Source organism: Oryctolagus cuniculus, chromosome 1, assembly GCF_964237555.1.
Source record: "Oryctolagus cuniculus chromosome 1, mOryCun1.1, whole genome shotgun sequence".
NCBI lineage: Eukaryota > Metazoa > Chordata > Mammalia > Lagomorpha > Leporidae > Oryctolagus > Oryctolagus cuniculus.
Genome location: NC_091432.1, coordinates 63557396 through 63579381, shown reverse-complemented (window position 1 = coordinate 63579381; position 21986 = coordinate 63557396). Strand labels below are relative to the sequence as shown.

Here is a 21986-nt window from a genome sequence, read left to right as displayed (position 1 = left end):
TTCTGAGATCACCACCTGTCTTCTGGACCTGCCACACCTGCCACGGGGCCTCTTGGGTGTCTCCTCTGACCTGGCGCTCTGCGAAGAGTTTGGGGATTCAGTGATCGATGCCAACCCCAGGATAACTAAGCTGAAGGGTACAGAGGGACCCTTCCTAAGGCCTTGTGGGAAGCCCAGTCTCCTGTCCTCGCTGCTGGCCTGACACTGTGGAATGCCCAGCACTCCTGGAAGTCACCCGAGTTGGAGGGCATCCCATGAGGCACAAGTGACTTCGCGTCTGCTGAACAGCTCAAAGCATTTATTGTCACACCAAGCTGACCGTCCTCGGGCCTTCAGGACTGCTGCGGTCCGGGGCCTCAGAGTGCGTTCTGCTTGAGCCGGGGCTTCCTGGGCTTGATGTTCATGCGCTTCCAGACTTCAGCTGTGGTGCGGTCTGCTTTGGTGACCCCACTGAAGTCGAATGTGGTGATACGGGGCAGCATACACAGCACATACTGCCTGGTGAGGAGACCCGGGCTGGGGGCCGGCCCCCCATCAGAAGCTCCCTGCCCCGCCCCACCTGCTGCTTTCTCCCTCACGGCAGGGGATGGAGGGACTTAGATCCAGTTTGGGGAAGTGTGTGTGGACCCTGACTGACAACAGGAAATGCTTACAGGTCTGCTGCTCCCTTCCCAGGAGCAAGCACAGTGCGAGAATGGTCCTGGCTGTCTTGTCTCCTGTCCCTGTCCCTGTCCCTGCCCCTCAGGCGAGCCCGGGCTCTGGGGCAGGGCACTTACCTGTACCCCTTCTCCTCCTCTATGGGGTTCCCATGGAGTGTCAGGCTCCGGAGTCGAGGAAGGACCGCCAGCTTGTTCACCTCCCCCAGGCGCTGGATGCTGTTGCCATGAAGGTAGAGGACGCTCAGGTTGAAGAAAGTCGTTAGGACCTGTTGGGGAAGGAGACCAAAGCCAGGCTGGACAGCACCTTGGGTGGGTGCGTGCTGGCGAGGAGGCATGAGGGAACAACCTGGCCGCTTCAGTCCTCCACAGGGGGTTGATGGTGTAACCTACGTTCTTTCATCTCCCAAGGGATCCAGCACTGCCAGGACTTGCCAGTGAGTGGGCCCTCCTGCCTGTCCCTTAGCCTTCGCGGCCCCTTCACTGACTACCTTTGTAGCTTTGGTGGTCCTGTCTCAGCAGGGACAGGAGTGTGGAATGCCCTGCGAGGCACACAGGAGAAGCTCTCAGCACTGGTTAGGCGGCCATGTCTACAATGGGGAAACAGTGTATGGGTCGTGCTCCAGCTCCTTTCCCCTCTAACAGATCTCGGACAAGCAGTGGCCAGATTTTGTTTATTTCCTAAAACTTGAATCTGAGTTCATGGAAAGTAAATGCCCTACCTCCTCCATAGCAGAACTTGGCACAAGACAGAGCTACCCGGTAATGACAGCTATAATTTGACTTCAGCCTTCCATGTGCCACCTGGGTTCATTTGTTCTCTCACAAAACCTGTGTGGTGCTAGCACGGTGTCCCTGTTTTTCCAAGAGGGTTGAGGCTTTGAGAAGGTCGGCAGCTTTCCCACAGCCACAAGAAACAAACCCAGGATTTGAACAGCCATGCGCTTTGCACTACACCATGCTGTCTCATTACTACCTTGATGACACAGGGGGTAGAGAAGCTGGGGGCTGCACAGAGTGGCTCGCCCCCACCCCCACCCACTGACTCAGCTCTAGGGCCAGGAACTCACAGGGTCGATGGAAGTCAGGTCATTGAAGGACAGGTCGATCCAGGCCAGGTTCTCGGGGTACTCCAGCAGCTGGGAAACCACCTGGCTGAAGTCTCTCAGGTCGTTGAGGACGTTGTTGTTGAGCCACAGAGACTGGGTCACTGACTTCCCCGACTTGGAGCGCTTCAGTGGCCGCAGCCCTGTCCTTGGTTCCTCATTTATCATATCTGTGTGGACCAAGAGAGGCTTAGGCTTAGCATCTTTGCCTCTCTGGCTCTGAAGGGTGGGAAAGGACAGAGCTGTGAAGGTGAGCAATCCAAGCTGCAGCAGAAGCCACGTGTTTGAGCGTGGCCCTGGCCCAGGTCTACGGCATCAGAGAACTTGGACTAACCACTTTGCAAAGGCTTCCTGCTCCCAACACTCGGCTTCCCAGGTCACACGGTTTTCTCGATTGTAATTGAGTTCTCTGTATACTACACCTGTGAGGGACTGAGGGTGAGTTCAAACCACTCCCATTTTATAGATGAGGAAATTGAAAACCAGAGTTGTTGAACTTCAGCCAAGACAGTAACACAAAATCCAGAATTAACCACCTGAAGAGCCTGCAGAATTCACTTCAGTGGAACACTCGGGACGTCCTCCCTCTTCCCCATGAATGTCGAGCACCTACAGTGTGTCAGACACTGGGTTTACAGTGGTGTCTAAAATGGGAGACAGTCTGTGCCAATCTCTGTTTGCCTGAAGGGACAAATGAAGCACACATTTGTGCTTTGGAGGAGCTCTTGGGCAGGAAGGAAACACACTGGCAACAGTGCGCTAAGTACTGAGTAATAGTCTAGCAACATGGGAGAGGCCTCCTAACCCGGGCTGGGAGGTTGGGCAAGTTTCCCAGGGCAGGTTAGAAGCCTTTGTTGGGTCTTGGTGGATCAGGCGATGTTGGCCAGACAAGAGGAGAAGGGATGGGGGACAGGGAGGAAAAGGGAGACGTGAGCCAGACGGCAGTCTTGAGTGCTGGGCTTTATCCTGCAGGTGCTGGGAAGCCACTGGAGTATTTAAAGCAAAGGAGGTGATGCAAGTTTCTCAGTTTAGGAAGACTGCCGCGGCCTCGGTGTGAGGGGTGACCAGAGACCAATCTGGTTACTTCAGTCATCCAAAGAAGGGATGACGGGCATATGATGGCTACGGTTGGTTGGCTGGATGGAAAAGTAGGATACCCAAGGGTGGAGCCCAGTTTTTTGTTTGGATGACAGGGTGGATGCCAGTGCTGTTGCATGATAAGGAATAAAAAAAGAGAAATGAGGCTGGGAAGGTAATGAGTTCCGGCTTGGCCTTGGTTTGCAGTTCCTGCAGAAGCCAAGTCTGCAGTTGGAGATGAAACTGAGAATCACTGTGGAGTGTACAAGTTAGGGAGCAGCTGGGACTTCCCAAGGGGAGAGGGAGGGGAGAGGAGGCTCATGGGGGAGGTGAGTCCACTGAAGAAGTTAATGAATAAACAGGGAAGGACGGGGAGTAGGGGGAAAGAAGAGTTTTATGTCCAGGTAGCTTATGCGAGGACTGAAAGTAATTTTGGCAACTCCGAAGGTCCTAGTAACTGGCTGTTTGAATGGAATGGTAAGACTTGAAGGGGGCGAGTTCAAGAGTGCATGGGAGGTAAGGAAATGCAGGTAGTGTCGACCAACCCCCTTGGAAAGCCTGGCTGTGGAGCAGAGAGAATAGGGAGTGGGGTAGAATCCGTCAGTGTGCGATACCCCCCATCTTTTTAAAAAGAGATAGACATTGCCCAAGCCCACAGTCAGTGGGAGGAGCCAGAACCAGACACTGCATTTGGCTGAGGTGACTTTTTCCCATTGCCCTAACCTCTGTTTATTAGCCTGAAGCGGACTCTGGGGACGGAAGTATTAGTGTGTGTGGAAGCTAGCAGAGCTAGCCTTCATTCTTGAGCCCTCCCAGTGGGCACTGTCTCTCTTCCAACCCCACAGTGCATTAACTTTCTCTCAGCTGCAGCTCAGACTGTATCCACAAGGTGGCGCTCTGCCTTAGTCTAGAGTGAGCGGGACCCACATTTTCTGGCCAAAGGTGCCAGAAGAGTACTGGAGCAGAGTACCCAAGCTCATGAATAAACAATCCTGCCTCTCCCCCAACATCTTTGAAAACGCTGAAATGAGATGACATAGTTGAATAAAAATGAAGGCCCCAACATGAGCTGGCACCCATCTCATAAGGCAGAAGCTTGGAGATTGCCACCAGGCCTGGGCAGATCCCAAGCTCAGAGGGAGCCATTGGCGGGAGGGGATTACTTAAAACCTGAGGCTACCTGGAGCTCAAGGGGAGGGCAGTATCCAGACTGCTACAGGTTACTGCTCTCAGGTTACGCCAAGGTGCTACATTGCCTGAAGATCTGTTAAAGTTTGTTCAGAGTGGGCCAAGGGACGTCTGGAACCAGACCATGAATACCAGTACTCAGAAAGCACTGGGAGACATTTAACTCCAGGAAGACCTGGGGAAACCATAATCCTGCCTTCCTGTCTCTGAAGGGCTGCCATTGTTCTCGGAAGGTAGGAGTGAGTTTGATGGGAAGCACTTTTTATGGCATCCCACAGTCCCATACTGAAAAAGGTTGGAGGTGTGTGGGAGAGGGAACATTCTAACAATGAAGGGTTGTGAACAGAAGTTACAGTACTATTAGATTACACATGGGATTGGCCAGTGCTTCTGCCTTCTCTGGAAGTGTAGATTAGATGCCTTCTAAAGTCACTGCAATTTCACTGATTAATTACCAAATAGTGTGCTAGAACCCTATCCTTTATAAATACAGGGATACTTCAAGAAGTTTTTATAACAGAATTTTTTTTTTTTTAACAGAGTGGACAGTGAGAGAGAGACAGAGAAAGGTCTTTCTTTGCCGTTGGTTCACCCTCCAGTGGCCGCCGTGGCCGGCACACCACGCTGATCCGATGGCAGGAGCCAGGTACTTATCCTGGTCTCCCATGGGGTGCAGGGCCCAAGCACTTGGGCCATCCTCCACTGCACTCCCTGGCCACAGCAGAGGGTTGGCCTGGAAGAGGGGCAACTGGGACAGAATGCGGCGCCCCGACTGGGACTAGAACCTGCTGTGCCGGCGCCACAAGGCGGAGGATTAGCCTAGTGAGCCGCGGTGCCGGCCTTATAACATAGAATTAAAAAATGTTTATTTTGATGCAAAGAATTGTTGAAGCTGCCAGCATTTGATGCAGCAGCTTGGATACCTGCATTCCACATAGGAGTGCCTGGTTTTGAGTCTTGCCCTGCTCCTGATTCCAGTCTGCTAATGCATACTTTGAAATAGGTCAAGTGCTTGGGTCCCTGCCCCTGACATGGAAGACCCAGATTGAGTTTCCAGCTCCTGGCTTTGGCCTAGCCCAGCTCTGGCTATTGTGGATATTTGGGGAGTGAACCAGCAGATAGGAGATCTGTCTTCTGTCTCTGCTTTTCAAATAAGTTAACATATTTAAAATCCACGCATACAAGAGGTCTTCAAAACATTCATGAAAAATCATTTTGAGTACACTATACATGGGCATGGGCACAGTATGTTAAGCTGCTCCTTGGAATGCCTGCATCCCATATCAGAGTGCCTGGTTCAAGTTCCAACTGTTCTGTGCTTCTCATCCAGCTTCCTGCTAATGCACCTGGGAGGCACCAAATAATGGACCAAGTACTTAAATTCCTGCCACCCATCTGGAAGACCCAGATTAAGTTCCAGGCTCCTGACTTCAGCCTGGCCCAGGCCTCTCTATTGTGGGCATTTGGAAAGTGAACCAGTGGATGGAAGCCTATCCCCCTCCCCTCCCTTGCTCGCTCGCTCGCTCGCTCGCTCTCTGCCCTCTCCCCTGCCCCCTTTCAAACAAATAAATCTTCTAAAAAGAAAAATTATGTATTTCAAAACTTTTTACACCAAAATAAACATTTTAATTACATTTTCCATGAACTTGTGAAGTACCCTTGAGTTTCAGAAGCTCTGGGGAATCTAAAGGCACTCTGGCCTTTTGGGACTTTGTTGTGCACCTAACCCCACCAAGCACCAACTTGTCAAGGAACACAATACCTGGCATATATGTATAAACACACATAGTCATAGCATATGTATATAAATGCTTAATAGTAGGTGCCTAGGAAATATTGAACTACTGACTGAAGGACAGCATCCATATGGATTACATTTTATACTATTCTAGATACCAACAGTCAGCTCTTTTTTTTTTTTTTTTAAATTTATTTGAAAGAATTACAGAAAGAGAGATCTTCCATCTGCTGATTCACTCCCCAGATAGCTGCTACAGCTAGGGCTGAGCCAGGTTGAAGCCAGGAGCTTCATCTGTCTCTCCCATGTGGGTCCAAGGGCCTAAACACTTGGGGGACCTTCCACTGCTTTCCCAGGCGCATTAGTAGGGAGCTGGATTGGAAGTGGAGCCCATATGGAATACCAGTGTAACAGGTGGCTGCTTTCCCCGCTACGCCACAATGCTGACTCCCTCCTCATTCTGAGGACTCCTTTGTAGGTAGAACTGCATCTCTTCTTTCAGAGTTGGGAATTCCTATGACAGACAGAAGCTGAAACACTTCCTCCTGCCCCTGTCTTCAGCTGTTTTGTTCATAGCTGTTACTGCAGCTAACGCCCTCATGTGGACTGCATCAGTGAGAGCTGCAGTGGGGCCGGCATTGTGATGCAGCCGGTTAAGCTGCTGCCTGCAGTGCAGCATCCTATATGGAAGCCAGTTCAAGCCCCAGCGGTTTCACTTCCAATCCAGCTCTCTGCCAACGTGCCTGGGAAGGCGGGGACGATGGCTCAAATGCTTGGGCCCCTGTCACCTATATGGGAAATCCAGATGGAGTGCCAAGTTCCTGACTTTGGCCTGGACCGCCTTCTGCCTGGGCCAGCCATGGCCATTGCAGCCATTTGGGGAGTGAACCAACAGACAGAAGAGCTCTCTATCTCTCCCCCTCTCTTTTTATAACTCTGCTTTTCAAGTAAATAAATCTTTTAAAAAGAAAGAGATGCAGCGCACATAAAGATCATAGTAGGTGGGCATGTGCTCCTAAGAAAACAACCCCTGAGCTATCCATTGTGGCCAATGCAAAAGCAAATACTGCCCTAAACCCAAGCCACAGCTAGTACTGTTCACCTGCTTCCTGAGCTTAAAGGTGGCTACTGGGGCCTGTGTTGTGGCATAGCTGGTAAAAGCCACCACCTGTGGTATCCCATATGGTTCCTGTCTCAGCTGCCCCACTTCTGATCCAGCTCCCTGCTCTTGGCCTGGGACAAGCAGTGGAAGATGGCCTAAGTGTTTGGGGATCCAGATGAAGCTCCTGGCTTCCCGGCTTCCTGGCTGCAGCTTGGCCCCGTGCTGGCCATTGTGGCTATCTGAGGAGGAAAGCAGCAGATGGAAGAGCTCTCTCTCTCTCTGTAACTCTGACTTTTAGAATAAGTTACTAAATATTAAAATAAAAATAAAAAACACTGAGGCTGTGGCAAAGTTGGTTAAACCTCTGCCTGTGGTGCTGACATTGCATATGGGCTTCGGTTTGTATTCTAGCTGCTGTTCTTCCAATTCAGCTCTCTGTTTATGGCCTGGGAAAGCAGTGGAGGACGGTCCAAGTCCTTGAGTCCCTGCAGCTCCTGATGTTGTGGCCATTTGGGGGAGTGAACCAGCAGATAGAATATGACCTCTCTCTGTCTCTCCCTCTCCCTCTCTCTAACTTTGCCTCTTGAGTAAATAAATAAATTTAAAAAAAGAAAAGAAAGCCAGGGAGGGCAGAACCTGGGAAGAACCAATGACTGAGAATATGAGGTTGCTGAGGGTCTCCCCCATCCCCGTGCCCCTTAGTGCAAGGTGCCAGCTGCCCACTGAGGAGATACTGGCTGGTGGAACTGAAATGAGTGTGGGCAGTGTTGGAACCGGCAGTAAGTGGGCAATGAGGAAATAAACTTAGGTATGGCCAGAATGAATATATGACAGTGTTCAGTATTATCAACCTGCCTGTCTGCCAGTGATCAGAACAGGCTCGTAGCGCCAGGCAGAGGAGACAGAGTCCTGCCCCTTCTGGGTCCACAGCAGCCTGGGCGTCCTTCTCACCATTCTCTCCTCTCTTCAGGTCAGAACAGGAGAAAATGACTCCTGGCAGGTACCCTGGCTTCCCCGTGTTCTTCTACTCGACTTTCCAACTGTCGCCAGGCTTCCTTTTGAAGGCAATTAACTGCCCTGAGAGGCCCCTCATTCTGAAATCTGAAAATTTCTTTCATATTTGCTGCTCTTAAAACAAAAAGCAAATAGTAAACAATAAACCACCACCACCTCCCAAAGAAAACAACAATCACAAGTCCACAAGCGCGTGGGAAACCTGGTTCTCCTTGGAAGTGGGGAGTGGGGTGCTGGGCCCCGGGCTGACCTTGGATGACGTGGATGCTTCTGAAGGAGAAGTCAAGAGGGGGCTCCTGCACCGCCGTGTCCATGGAGTCCCGTTTGCTCATAGTTCAGGCCATCATTGGTCAGGTGCAAGCATGGCCCTGGGAGTCGGAGGTTCAGCCTGGGAGGTCAGAGAAGCACCGCGTTCCGGGTACGAGGCATCACCGCCCCGTTCCCCCATGGCCCTCTCCCCTTGCTTTCTCCCCTCCACTGCTCTAGGCCTGCCTCCCTGCATTCCAGTTTATGATATTATCCACTCTCCCTTGGATTTGTGGGGACTTCCTACTTCTCGGAGCACCTTCACATCTCTTAGGACTCGTGTGATAGTTATAACACCCATTTCTGTTTTCCAGATGAAGAAACTGAGACCCAAGGGGTTTAAAAACTTGCCCTGAGTTAAGCCAATGAGTCGGTTGCTGACTGCAGTCATAGTCTCTGATTCTACTCAGACCCTTCCTGCTACTCCACAGTAGTTGCCATGGAGACTCTCTAGGTATCTACCCTCTAGTGACATCAAGTGGGCCATTTTATTGCTTAACAAACCCCTGCGCTGGATCTGGCTGGTGTCTGTGAGCCTTTTGCAGTCCGACCTGGCTGGATACTTGCTAACTTTCTCTGCTTGGCTTGTTTGTCAGTCCCATTATCTTTCCAGCCAAAGACCCTACTTTCAGCTACATTTTGAATGTAGCCACATAAAACACATTCACCTGCAATCAGTCTCCCTCTCACTCACCTGTCACTGATGCCTGAAACTCCACCATTAGAGATTCATTCCTTTGGGTTCAGGGATTGTGTGTTCCCTGTTAAAATGGAAATACCCCCCTGAGAGGGGTGAACACAGAGTTATCAGTCATTTGTAATGTGGTGTGAATTTTCTTATCAGATCCCTTCCAAGTTGTTAGCTAAAGTAAAGCAAGGCAGAACAGGTTTTCTTGGAGAATGGGGAGAATCAAGAGACTACTACTCACCTGGGATGAAGGCAGCTAAAAACACACTTTCACCAAGGGTTTCTTGGGGGATGGGAATCATGCAAACAAGACAGATAAGCTGACAAGGACAAGGACGTTTCCCTGTCAGCCTCCCCTCTCTCACCCCGCTGCTGTCCCCTCCTTTGCATTACTTTACCTGCTTTCCAAAGGAATTTGAGATTTACAATAATAACACACTCATAAATCAGGACAATTTGTCAAACTGCATCCAACAGAAATACAATGCAAATCACAATGCAAGCCACACCTATATAACTTGTTGACATGTAAAATTTAAAAAGATATATAAAAAGAAACAGGTTAATGTTTTCTTTAACCAAATATACCAAAATATTCAACATGTAAACATATTAAATATTGAAATATTTTACACTTAAGGCACATCCCAGATGGGACTAGCTGCCTATCAAGTGCTCAGTAGTCCTATAACAATTGGATACTATACTGGACAGTGCAGGCGTAGAAAATTAGAAATGAAAGTGGAAGATCAGAAGCTAAGAGAAGAGACAGGTATACGAGGGGCTGTAGGAATCCAAGCCTATATTTACCTCTGAAGTTCCTGGCAGCCAAATCAAAAAGGGAAATCTTGGCATATGTAGTTCTCATCACTGGATTCAAAGCAGAAATTGCTTGACATACAGAGATAATGAAATTGGGAAATATTCTAAAAATGGAGTTCCTGTTAAAAACCAAGGGCCTAATAGCTTGTAATTCAAATACAGTTCAAATAAGTTCCTTTTTTGATGACTTAACATATGCAAGGATAGAGTTTAACAGGTGTAGAGGCAGGGAAAGCAAATGTCTTGCTCTCAAAAACCAGCAGTCTCAGCTGAGCTCTGGGGAGGTGCCAGCTGGAGTCATGTCACAGCTGAATTCCTTGTCAGTGTTGGACAGACCCTGGGGGCATGGGTTATTTATTAAGTAGACTTGAATCTTTTAGATATTAAGTCTACAAGCAGACAACAAAGAACACATTATTCTTTTGTAGAAATGGAGAAGTCCAGTTTACACAGAGGCCCATCTCATTTCACCTACAGTACACTTGTTGCCTTTGCATTAAGACTGAATACTTTTCTCAAAGTCAGGCCTGTGTTGGACCCTGTAGTTCTACACCACTGAACATGGATTTTAGCTTAAAACACTTAAGGTTAATCTTGTCCATCAGTCAAGTACAAGTACAGTCCCTAAGGACTTCCGACTGTGTAGTCCTGGCTCCTGGTGCACTTTCTGAATGAGTATTAAAAACAGAGCTCCAAGAGCTGGATAAGTTTGTTGACTGGGAAGGATTACTAGCTTTCTTCATTTAAACAGTAGCCCAGGCTGTGAGCTGGTATTGTGTCATATTCTTCATCTTAACACAGAACCTGGTTTACAAATGGCTCTCAGGAAATGTTTGGATGAATGAATGAGAAAATGCCAAAAACAAGGATTTCTGTTTAGGGAAAACTGATGTTAAGCTGCTCTTTCTAACAATTGGCTCCCAGGCTCAGCTGTTTCGGTCCACACCTCATTCACAATAAGATACTCAATTCCATTCTGTAAACATTTGTTGAGTGCCTACTGCCTTGTGCCTGACCAGAAGGAATGAAGCCAAGATAACACATAATAGAACCCTGTCATGAGCACAGAAAGACCTGCTGGGTTTCTATTGATTGTGGCAAACCAGCCTGCATCCAGTTCCAAGCAACAGCTGCCCACTTAGTGAATACCCATTCATGCTTCCACACCCAGCTCTAGTATACCCTCTTCTATACAGTCTGTTTAAAAATTTTATTTTTACTTGAAAGACACACACACACACACAATCTTCCATCCACTGGTTCATTCTCCAGTGCACCACTGGTCTGGGCCAAACCAAAGCTTGGAACTGGAAACTCCATCCATGTCTTCCACATGGGTAGTGGGATCCATGGACTTGAGCCATCACCTGCTTCCTCTCAGGGTGTGCATAAAAGGAAGTTGGATCAGAAACAAAATCGGAACTTGAACCCAGCACTCTGATATGGGATGTGGACGTCTTAACTGCTGAGTCAAACACCTATGGAAAGCTTTTCTTTTCCAGATAAAATTGACTAATGTGTCCCACATTAGGTTGGTTGCTTGGATGATCCCTACATATGGTCTCCTCTGTATCCCTTCTTATTTTTTTTATCCCATAACTTTGTAGTTCCATCCATTTATGGTGCTGGGCTCAGCCATGTGACTTGGTCAGTAAGATGTGATAAACAGGAAGCAAACAAGTTTTAAGTGACACTGGCATCCCATATGGGTACCAGTTTGTGTCCTGGCTGTTCTCCTTCTCCTTCTCCTTCTCCTTCTCCTTCTCCTTCTCCCCCTCCCCCTCCCCCTTCTCCTCCTCCTCCTCCTTCTTCTTCTAGATTTATTTATTTATTTGAAAGAGTTACACATAGAGAGAAGGAGAGGCAGAGAGAGAGAGAGAGAGAGAGAGAGAGAGAGAGAGAGAGAGAGAGGTCTTCATCCACTAGTTCACTCCCCAATTGGCCACAACGGCTGGAGCTGTGCTGATTCGAAGCCAGGAACCAGGAGCTTCCTCTGGATCTCCCATGTGGGTGCAGGGGCCCAAGCACTTGGGCCATCTTCTACTGCTTTCCCAGGCCATAGCAGAGAGCTGGTTCAGAAGTGGAGCCGCCGGGACTCAAACTGGCGCTCATATGGATGCTGGCACTGCAGGTGGCAGCTTTACCCGCTATGCCACAGTGCTGGCCCCCTGTTCCACTTCTAATGAAGCTTCCTGCTTGTGAATCTGGGAAGGCAGAAAAGGGTGGCTTGAATCCTTGGGCTCCTGCACCCATGTGGGAGACCTGGATGAAGTTCTTGGCTCCTGGCTTTGGGCTGGCACAGCCCCAGCTGTTGAAGCCACTTGGGAACTGAACCAGTGAATCGAAGATCTATCTCTATCCCTCTCTACAACTCTGCCTTCCAAATAAATAAAATAGATCTTTAAAAGAAGGGGGTCTCACTGAGGCTTCTGTTGTGGCACAGCAGGTTAAGCTGCCACCAGCAAAGCTGGCATCTCAAATGAGTGCTGGTTCGAGTCCCAGCTGCTCTACTGCTGATCCCCTGCTCCTTGCCATTGTGCCTGGGAAAGCAGCAGAAGATGGCCCAAGTACTTGAGCCCCTGCAAGCCACGTGGGGCTTGCCCTGTCTCTCTCTCTCTCTCTCTCGCTATCTTTTTAAGATTTATTTATTTGTTTGAAAGGCAGAGTGACAGAGGGAGAGGCAGAGAGAGATCTTCCATTTACTGGTTGACTCCCCAAAAATGGTCACAACATCCAGGGCTGGGCCAGCTCAGAGCCAGGAGTCAGGAACTTCATCGGAGTCTCCCTTGCATTGGCAAGGAGCTGGATCAGAAGTGGAGCAGTCAGGACTTGAACTGACGCTCTGGGATACTGGTGTGGCAGGCAGCAGCTTAACCCACTGAGCCACAACACCAGCCCCTGCCCTCTTCTTTGCCAGTGCAAAGAACATGGCTGGCCTGCAGGAGGGATGCAAGAGATGTGCTGGTAAGCGATGTAAAAGAGCCAGTGATCCCAGCTCAGGCCATCGGAGGCTAGCCTATAGCTAGCCCACCCCTGGTCAACACCAGAAAGGAGAGCCCACCCAGTCCATAGATGACTGCAGATACAGGAGTGAGCCCAGTTAAGACCGAAACCACTATCTAGCTGACACTGAGGCTTAGAAGCAGTAATAAATGCTTACTGTCTTAAGCCTCTGTGTTTTGGGATAGTTTGTTTTAAGCCACCAAGTTTTGGGATAGCTTGTTTGACAGCTAACTGATGGGATGCCTGCACTGCACTTGGAACAACATTTTATCACAGCCTATTTCCTCATCTATGCAGTGGAGACAAACATTACCTTGAGAGCTATTGTGTGCCCCGTAGCAGGTGCTCAGTGAGTGGAAGAAGTTGTCCCTTCTGAACTAACTTCTTTACAGCCTACTTTCTATTTCTTCTCTGCAAGTTTAAGAGGTTGATAAGAAGTCAGACTCTCTGTTCTCACCATCATGTGACATTGGTCTGGCAAAGAGTGGGCCTTTACTAGGGCTTGATGGACAAATGTTAAATGGGAAGATGAGAAGACATGAAGGAATAAATGGTGTCACCTAGAAGGCCTGACTCCTGGGGAGAATGTTCAAAGCTCGACGCTGCGTTGCTTACTCCTAAGCTGTGTTTGCAGAGCCAGTCTTTCCCAGCTGTTACTCTGGCTCCTGATCAGGAGATAGTCAGATCCCAGTACCTTCATCTGGCCAGATGCACAGACTTGATGAATGGCAGGGTGGTCAGGGACATATTTGCCTTGTTTTGGAATTGGAATTTTTCATGAAAATGTGTTTTTTGTTTGTTTGTTTGTTTTGAGAGAAAGATAGAGAGCTCCCATCTGCTGGCTCACTTCCCAAATGCCCACACTAGCCACAGTTGGGCCAAGCCAATGCCAGGAGCTGGGAACTCAATCCAGATTTTCCACGTATGTGGCAGAGACCCAACAACTTGAGCTATCACCTGCTGCCTGCATGGGTCTCTATCAGCAGGAAACCAGAGTTGTGAGCAGAGCTGGGGCACCTAGGCACGCCCATGTGGGGTGCAGGTGTCTTAACCAGTGTGTAACCACAAGGGAAAATGATCACTCCCTTTTCCCTTTTAATAGTAAAAGTTGGCATGACAGTTGAATAACGTCAAACAGCATAAAGAAGTACATCAAGTAGAAACTGAAATCTGAATCTCTGTTAACAATTTGGGAATAAAACTTCTTAGAATGTATATATTAAATGATTATATTTTAAAATTTTATTCCTTTACAACGCTTTTCAAGTTGTTGTAGGTTCTCACCCTTTTTAATAGTGGAAGAATGTTCCATGGTATGTATCACAGTCTACATGAATTCACTTAATTTAATCATTCTCAAACTGACAGAAATTTGTCTTGAGTTTTTGGAAATCACTACAATTGGGATTTAATTTGTTGCCAGCCTATTTCTGTCCTCTCACGCAGACAACAAGGTGGCTTTAAGGAATAATTATATGGGCCGGCGCCGCGGCTCACTAGGCTAATCCTCCGCCTAGCGGTGCCAGCACACCAGGTTCTAGTCCCAGTCGGGGCGCCGGATTCTGTCCCGGTTGCCCCTCTTCCAGGCCAGCCCTCTGCTGTGGCCAGGGAGTGCAGTGGAGGATGGCCCAGGTGCTTGGGCCTTGCACCCCATGGGAGACCAGGAAAAGCACCTGGCTCCTGGCTCCTGCCATCGGATCAGCGCGGTGCGCCGGCCGCGGCGGCCATTGGAGGGTGAACCAACGGCAAAGGAAGACCTTTCTCTCTGTCTGTCTCTCTCACTGTCCACTCTGCCTGTCAAAAAAAAAAAAAAAAAAAAAAAAAAAAAAGGAATAATTATATGAGGATATCTGATAAGAGATAAAACAGCCTGGCCTAGAGTTTCTTTTTTTCAGGTTTATTTGTTTTCATCTACCTGAAACGCAAAGCAACAGAGAGCAACAGCAAGAGCAGGAGAGGCCATTTCTATCTGCTGGTTCACTCCCCAAATGCCTGCAACAGCCAGGGCTAGGCAGGTGAAAGCCAGGAGCCAGAAACTCCATCTGAGTCTCCCATGTGGGTGGAGGGGCCAGGCGCTTGAACCATTCATTATCTGCTGCCTCCCAGATTACTAGGAGGAAGCTGGATCAGAAGCAGAGCTGCTGGGACTTGCGCTGGTGCTCCCATACTCCCATAGGAGATGCCGGCATCATGAGCAGCAGCTCAACCTGCTTCCTACAGTGCCCACCCTGAGACAGTGTCTGTTTATGGGTCACAAGTAGAAGAAAAAAAATCAAAGAATACCTAGAGAAATCTGCCACAAAGCTAATATATTCTGGGAGGATACACTGCCAACATGCCAAAGGAAGACCCAAGAGTCAACTTGGTTCCTGTCCATGTCTCTGCTCCTTTTCTTATCCTCACCTCAAATTCTGCAGCCTGTGGCACAGTGGGTTAAGCCACTGCCTGGGACCCTGGTGTCCTATTGGAGCACCAGCTCAAGTCCTGGCAACTCTGCTTCCCTGATGCAGCTCTCTGCTAATGTACCTGGTACAACAGAAGGTGATGGCCCAGTACTTGGGCCCCTGCCCTGCCACGTGGGAGACCCAGGTGGAGTGTCTGGCTCCAGGCTTTGGCCTGGGCCATGCTGGGCATTTGAGGAATGAACTAATGTATGGGAAGATCTCTTTTTCTGTCTTTTCCTTTCTCTGTGTCACTTCTTTTTTTTTTTTTAATTTTTTGACAGGCAGAGTGGACAGTGAGAGACAGAGAGAAAGGTCTTCCTTTGCCGTTGGTTCTCCCTCCAATGGCCGTCGCGGACAATGGCAACAGGGACAGAATGCGGCGCCCCGACCGGGACTAGAACCCGGTGTGCCGGCGCCACAAGGCGGAGGATTAGCCTAGTGAGCCGCGGCACCGGCCCTGTCACTTTCAAATAAATAAAATCTTTAAAAAAAAATTCTACCATGCAAATATAACTACTCACATTTAAGGTCCCTAAACCAGCCCTCTGGGCCTCTGTTTGGAACAGTTTCTCCTTCCAGCTGTCTCTGTTTGGAATGTAGTTTCTTCCTGTTTCCTTGCTAATTTTTTTTTTTTTTAAGATTTATTTATTTGAAAGAATGACAGAGAGATCTTCCACGCACTGGTTCACTCCCCAAATGAATGCGATAGTCAGAGCTGGTCCAGGCGAAAGCCAGGAACCATGAATTTTATCTGGGTCTCCCATGTGAGTGGCAAGAACCAAAATAAGTGGGTCATCATCTGCTGCCTTAGCAGGATTAGCAGGAAGCTGGATTGGAAGTGGAAGTGCCAGGACTGCCAGTGCTGATACGGAATGGGGGCATCCCAAACAACAGCTTACTCCACTGCACCACAACACCTGCTCCTTGCCTCGCTATTTTTTTTTTAAGATTTTTATTTATTTACTTGAGAGGTAGAGTTACAGAGAGAGAGAGGGAGAGACAGAGAGAAAGGTCTTCTGTCCGTTGGTTCACTCCCCAAATGGCCATAACGGCCAGGGCTGCGCCAATCTGAAGCCAGGAGCCAGGAGTCAGGAACTTTCCTCTACGTCTCCCATGTGGGTGCAGGGGCCCAGGCACTTGAGCCATCTTTCAGTGCTTTCCCTGGCTATAAGCAGAGAGCTGGATCAGAATAGAAGCAGCCAGGACACCAGTTGCGCCCATATGGGATGCCAGCGCCGCAGGCAGAGGCTTAGCCTACTGCACCACAGCGCTGGCCTGGCCTTGCTAATTCTTATTTCAGGACTCAGCTCAGGATTCAACTCTCTGAGAAGACTACTCTTATCTCCAAATCTGGATGTGGAACTTCTCTTTTGGGGCCCTTATAACACCCAATACTTATTGCCAGAGCAGCACTTAGAACACTACAACTATCTACCCACTACTATCTACATGACCATAAACTCCACCAAGGCAGGAGCCATGTTGTTCTCATAGTTGTATCCCATAGTGGTGTCAGCTAGTGCATGTTTCACAAAGAAATAAAATATCCCAGCTGGGGGCCCTCACTGCGGTGTAGCAGATAAAGCTGCCCCCTGTGGAGCCAGCATCCCATATTGGTGCAGGTTCAAGTGCCGGCTGCTTCACTTCTGATCCAGGCCCTAATGGGCCAGGGAAAGCAGAGGAAGATGGCCCAACTCCTTAGGCCCCTGCACCCACATGGGAGATCTAGGGAAGGTTCCTGGCTCCTAGTTTTGGATCGGCCCAGCTCTGGCTGTTGTGGCCATTTGGGGAGTGAACCAGCAGATGAAGATCTCTCTCTCTCTCTGTCCCTCTGTATCTATCCCTTTCAAATAAATAAATGAATCTTTATGGACAAATTCCTTTTTTTTTTTTTTTTGACAGGCAGAGTGGACAGTGAGAGAGAGAGACAGAGAGAAAGGTCTTCCTTTGCCATTGGTTCACCCTCCAATGGCCGCCGCGGCTGGCGCACTGCGCTGATCCGAAGGCAGGAGTCAGGTGCTTCTCCTGGTCTCCCATGGGGTACATGGCCCAAGCACTTGGGCCATCCTCCACTGCCTTCCCTGGCCACAGCAGAGAGCTGGCCTGGAAGAGGGGCAACCGGGACAGAATCCGGCACCCCGACTGGGACTAGAACCCGGTGTGCAGGCACCACAAGGCGGAGGATTTGCCTACTGAGCCGCGGCGCCGGCTTGGACAAATTCCAACTGAATAATACTATAAATGAGAGGGACATGAGGGATCTGACCTGCTCTGAGCAGTCTTGTTCAGAAGACTTTCCCCCAGAAGCAACGGAGAGAAATCTAAAGGCGAAGCAGACTGGGAAAAGGACAGGATAACCAGGGGCAAAAATGGGCATTCCAGGTTCAGCAGGAGGGTACTTGGAAATTCTGAAGACCTTGAAGGTCACATAACTAGAGAATGAAGGAGGGGTGTCCGGTTAGACTGGAGGTGGACAGGTGGGCAGGAGCCACTCCGAGATGTCGCCTCGTGCCAACAGCAATAGAAAGTCACAAAGCACATATTTAGAGAGGCGGAGAGGAAGAGTGGAGAATATTTTGTGTTTGAAAGACTCTGGCTACAGCAGGCAAAACTGCAGGAAGGGAAGGCAGAAAGGAGGTGGTGGTATGTGTGATAAAACATATCCAGGAAGTAAAGCTGGCAGGTCTTCATAATAGATGACCAAGGATAACTCTTGGGTTTTTGGCTTGCAGAGAGGTGGAAGAGATCCAGGCTTGGGAACTTGGTTGGAGTACACAGAGAAAAGCTGAATTTGGATAGCCTTTGAGACACCCTGAAGGAGATATCAAAGAGGCAATTGGATGTACAGGCCCCCAGCCTAGAAATGACTGCTGGGCTAGAGAGGCACACACGGTTTATCTGCCTCTAGGTGGTCAGTGAAGTTGTAGACGTGGATGAGTACCCAAGAAGAGAATGCAGAGAGAGGTGGAGGCACGCTGAAGCCAAGCCTGGGAGAACGCTGCGAGTAAGCAGACCGATCAGAGCAGCGAGACACAGCAGCTTCAGACATGCCGCTGTGTTTCCTTGTCGTTTAAACATGCTGGATTCCCAGCCTCTTCAGTCCTTGCTTTCCCCCATTAAAACTTTCAGGGAAGGATTTGAAACTCATTCAGGCTGGAGTATAAATAACCCAAAGTAGGCCCTAGGTTCCTTTTTCTCTGGGCAGTTTAACCCACTCCCTGGAACAAGTCCTGAAGATAGAGAAGCAGTGTAGGCTCCAACTAAGGAGATATGGCTACTGGGTTTACAACTGGGTTTAGTGCTGTCACTGATTTGGTGGTGGCCTTGGCAAGTTGCTTCTACTTTCTGGGTTTCAGTTTTCCAATCTGTGAAATGGGTATACATAGCACTGATTTATAGAGCTGCCATGAGTACCAAGAGAGGCACTGTGAAAGCGCTGGGTAAGTTTCTAAATGCAACAGATCCCTCATGAGAGCTGTAAATAAGGAATGGAGCTGGAAGCAGACCATGGGGATACAGGGAGATGCAATCTGGTAACAGCACCTTTAATGACTGTGTTTGGGGGACTCCTGCTGACTCCAGAATCCGGGATCCGGATTTACTTCAACGCTGCGCCCATGTCGGAGGAACACGAACGCCCTATTGGAGGGTGCTTCAGTCCCCCAGGAGGTATCTGGGACCTGAGGCATCCGTCTCTGGGAGCGCCATATCTGAAGTGGCGGAGGCTCTCAAGCACCCCCAAATCTCTAGGAGTCTGTATCTCAGCGCCCTTCCGCCTCTGATCCTCCCCTCTCCCCAGCACCCCCAAGGTAGTGCATCGCGTTAACTGTGAAAGGGGCGAGGGCTGGCGGGACAGGTCTCAAGTGCCGAGGAGGGAAGTGTTTAGTATTTCTGTGGTGCTCCTTCCTTCTCCACAGAGCTCTTGTCCCCAGAGAGGGTTTCCTGTTTTCCCGCGCGACTCACCAGCAGTCGCTTCCCCTCCAGCCTCGGCGTCCCACAAGCTCAGTGATACGTAGAGCAGCTCCATGGCAACCACCTTCGTCACCACGTTCGGGAAGGCGCTGCAGGAGCCGCCTGCACGCCTACAGGGACCTGTACTCGCCAGGGGCGGGGCTCCAGTTCCGCGGGCGGTGCTGGGATTTGTAGTTCTCTTTGCCCTCAAGTCCAGGCCTGGGCCCGGAAGTAGAAACACTCCTTCCTCGGGCCTTACACTTCCTTTTCCCGGGTCCTCAAGCGTGCTCTGCGTAAGAAAACAGCCAACAGGGGCCAATCGGAGGGCGACTCGAGGGGGCGGGGCCATAGTTTAAATTAATTGTGTACTCACAGCGCTGGCGCGAGCCCGCGACAAACCGCGATCCGTGGGAAGCGCGAGGCGCAGCGGGAGCGCGCGGCCAGGTAACCGGCGCGGGCCCGTGGCTGACGTGCGGCCTGGGCGCCTGCAGGGATGCCCAGGCCTAAAGGGGGTGCTGGAGAGGCCGGTGCGAAAGAAGGCCTCCTTCGTAACCCAGTGTGAGAGGGGAGACTATATTGGGGGTAAGGTTTGTGGGGAGAGGGGAGTGACGCCGGGGGAGGGCCTGTTTGGGGGCGTGTCCGTGGACTCTTATCTGGGCGCCGCGCGGTGGAGAGTGAGTGGTGCAAGTGCCTGCAGGGGCCTGAGATGGAGAGCCCTCGGCTATTGTTAACAATGGTGGAAGTCATGGCACACAGTTCCCGAGAACCAGCCAGTCTTCTGCCATAGGGCTCAACCTTTCAGAAGGATGGTTTTAAAAAATGTTCTCCTCAAAGTTCTTAAACCTGCTAACACATGGGGACCGTGAGGCGCACAGTACGTCGAACTTGGCCTGGGTTACGGAGCGGTGCCTGGTTGGCCGTCGCTGTGGTATTTCGAGGGTCGTGCATCCATGAGGGGGCCGTGTGGGATGCGCCTTGTCTCGGACTAGTTACTTTGTTTTGAGCCTCCTTGCCGTCCGTGTAAACTGTGCTCTCACCTGCCATTATCTGTTTTCTGACGATCGGGGGTCTAATCGCGTAGGTGTTCGTGCGAGCTCTGTGTAGAGTTTGTAAGTGATGTGATCGTGTGAAGGATTGTGGGAGGGAGTGATGATGCTGCCTCCTCTGGGTCCCCTCTGAGGTACTCTAAGAGCCCCTGTTGTGTTTGTCTGGCTTTCTAATGAGGTGCAGAGTTTTTTTGTTTGTTTTTGTTTTGTTACTGTATCCTGGTGGCTATGCAGGATTTGAGACATGGCATGCCATTCATGTATTGGAATGCTGTATTTTCTTGAGCTGAGAGGGCCAAGGAGCCTGGCTTCTCCATCTTCATTTAGTGGCTTTTGAACTTGAGTGTTAAGCTATCTGCTTCCCTGAAGTGGTACTGCCTCCTGAAAAGGGTATAGTGTCTGCTTGCTTTAATCCATACTTCCCTCTTTGGTGTCTGGTGACTGGTCTTGGGTTTCCAAAGTTCTGGGATGTCAAGGGTGTCACTCTGTGATGGGTGGAAGCTTTTGATGGTAAGAGAAGTGGAGCTGTCTACCGTGTGGCCATCTCACTCGTGGCTAGACGGGACCTAGGACAAGCATCCCATCCAGACAACTCTGAGCAAAAAGAGGTGTATGTGTGCCCTCCCTCGCTGCTCCTTGGGATATTTTCTCCCTTAGAGGAGGAAGCGCGAACTTCTCTGTAAATGTTTCAGAGGTACTCTTTTCTTGGTCCAAGTTTAAGCAAATGACTAATTGTAATGCCTGAATCTTAGTCCAAAGCCAAAGCTGTACTCCCCCAAAGCTGGAAGACCTTACCTGAAACTTCTTTTAAGAAACGTGTGGGGCTGGTGTCGTGGTGCAGTGGGTTAAGCAGGCATGTGCATTGCCAGTGTCCCAGCTGCTCCACTTCCAATCTATTTTTTTTTTTTTAAAGATTTCTTTATTTATTTGAAAGTCAGAGTTACACAGAGAGAGGAGAGGCAGAGAGAGAGAGAGAAGTCTTCCATCTGATGGTTCAGTCCCCAGATGGCCGCAGCTGCACCGATCTGCCCATATGGGTTGCAGGCACTGCAGTTGGCGACTTTACCCGCTACACCACAGCACCGGCCCCTCCACTTCCAATTTAGCTCTCTGCTAACCATACCTGGGAAAGCAGCTTAAGATGGCCTAAATGCGTGGGCCCCTGTCACCCACGTGGGAGACCCAGATGGAGTTCCAGGTTCTTGGCTTCCTCCCGGCCCAGTCCCGATTGTTGTGACCATTTAGGGAGTAAACCAGCAGATGACAGATCTCTTTCTGCCTCTCCCTCTTTCTCTATAGCTCTGCCTTTCAAATAAATAAATCTTTTTTTTTTTTTTTTAAAACACGTCTACTTAGAATGTTCTTTTTTACTTATGGAAGTGGGAAGAATACCTTGAACTAAGACTTAAGTTCTAAAAACTGTTAGTTTTAGAACTTAAGTTCTAAAAACTGGAGGTGAAGTCTTGCCTTAGATGACTGAACAAAGCTGATCAGGGGCTATATTTTTAATTTTTTTAAAGTTTATTTATTTGAAAGGCAGCAGTGTTTTTCTTTCTCTCTCTCTCTTTTTTTTTTTTTTTTTGGATGGGGGAGGGTAGATGTTCTTTCTGCTGGTTCAAATTCCTATAATAGTTGGGGCTGAGCCAGACCAAAAGCAAGAGCCCAAAACTCCATGGGTGGCAGGAACTCCTAGGCCTTGGGCCATCCATTATCTTTTGCCTTCCCAGTCACATTAGCAGGAAGCTGGATTGGAAGCGAAGTAACCAGTACTGAAACTGGCACTCTGATATGGGATGTGGGTGGACTAAGCAGTGGCTTAACCTGTTGCACCACACGCCTGCCTCA

General features: G+C 49.5%; 2 protein-coding genes across 14 annotated transcripts in view; one reads left to right on the top strand and one right to left on the bottom strand.

Moving 5' to 3' along the window:
• Nucleotides 1-278: 278 nt before the first annotated feature.
• Nucleotides 279-19263, bottom strand: LRRC51 (leucine rich repeat containing 51). 12 transcript variants are annotated; one of them, XM_070074835.1, is made up of 6 exons: nucleotides 19108-19263; nucleotides 8882-8970; nucleotides 8132-8269; nucleotides 1727-1932; nucleotides 777-925; nucleotides 279-516 (listed from the first exon to the last, which is right to left on the bottom strand). In XM_070074835.1, exons 3-6 carry the CDS (start codon nucleotides 8211-8213, stop codon nucleotides 357-359), a joined length of 597 nt encoding a protein of 198 aa, XP_069930936.1. In that variant the 5' UTR covers nucleotides 8214-8269; nucleotides 8882-8970; nucleotides 19108-19263; the 3' UTR covers nucleotides 279-356. The 12 variants fall into 12 exon arrangements, with proteins under 12 accessions (XP_069930936.1, XP_069930943.1, XP_069930953.1 ...); XM_070074842.1 differs by having other exon boundaries at nucleotides 279-498; XM_070074852.1 differs by having other exon boundaries at nucleotides 279-450.
• A 123-nt stretch (nucleotides 19264-19386) lies between these two features.
• Nucleotides 19387-21986, top strand: part of NUMA1 (nuclear mitotic apparatus protein 1) — an 86757-nt gene continuing 84157 nt past the window's right edge. Inside the window, exon 1 of one of the 2 annotated variants that reach the window (XM_070074676.1) lies at nucleotides 19387-19539. The gene's annotated coding sequence lies outside the window, so the exon portion shown is untranslated. Of the gene's footprint in view, nucleotides 19678-21986 lie in introns of both variants that reach the window. The other variant, XM_070074681.1, reaches the window with a different exon arrangement.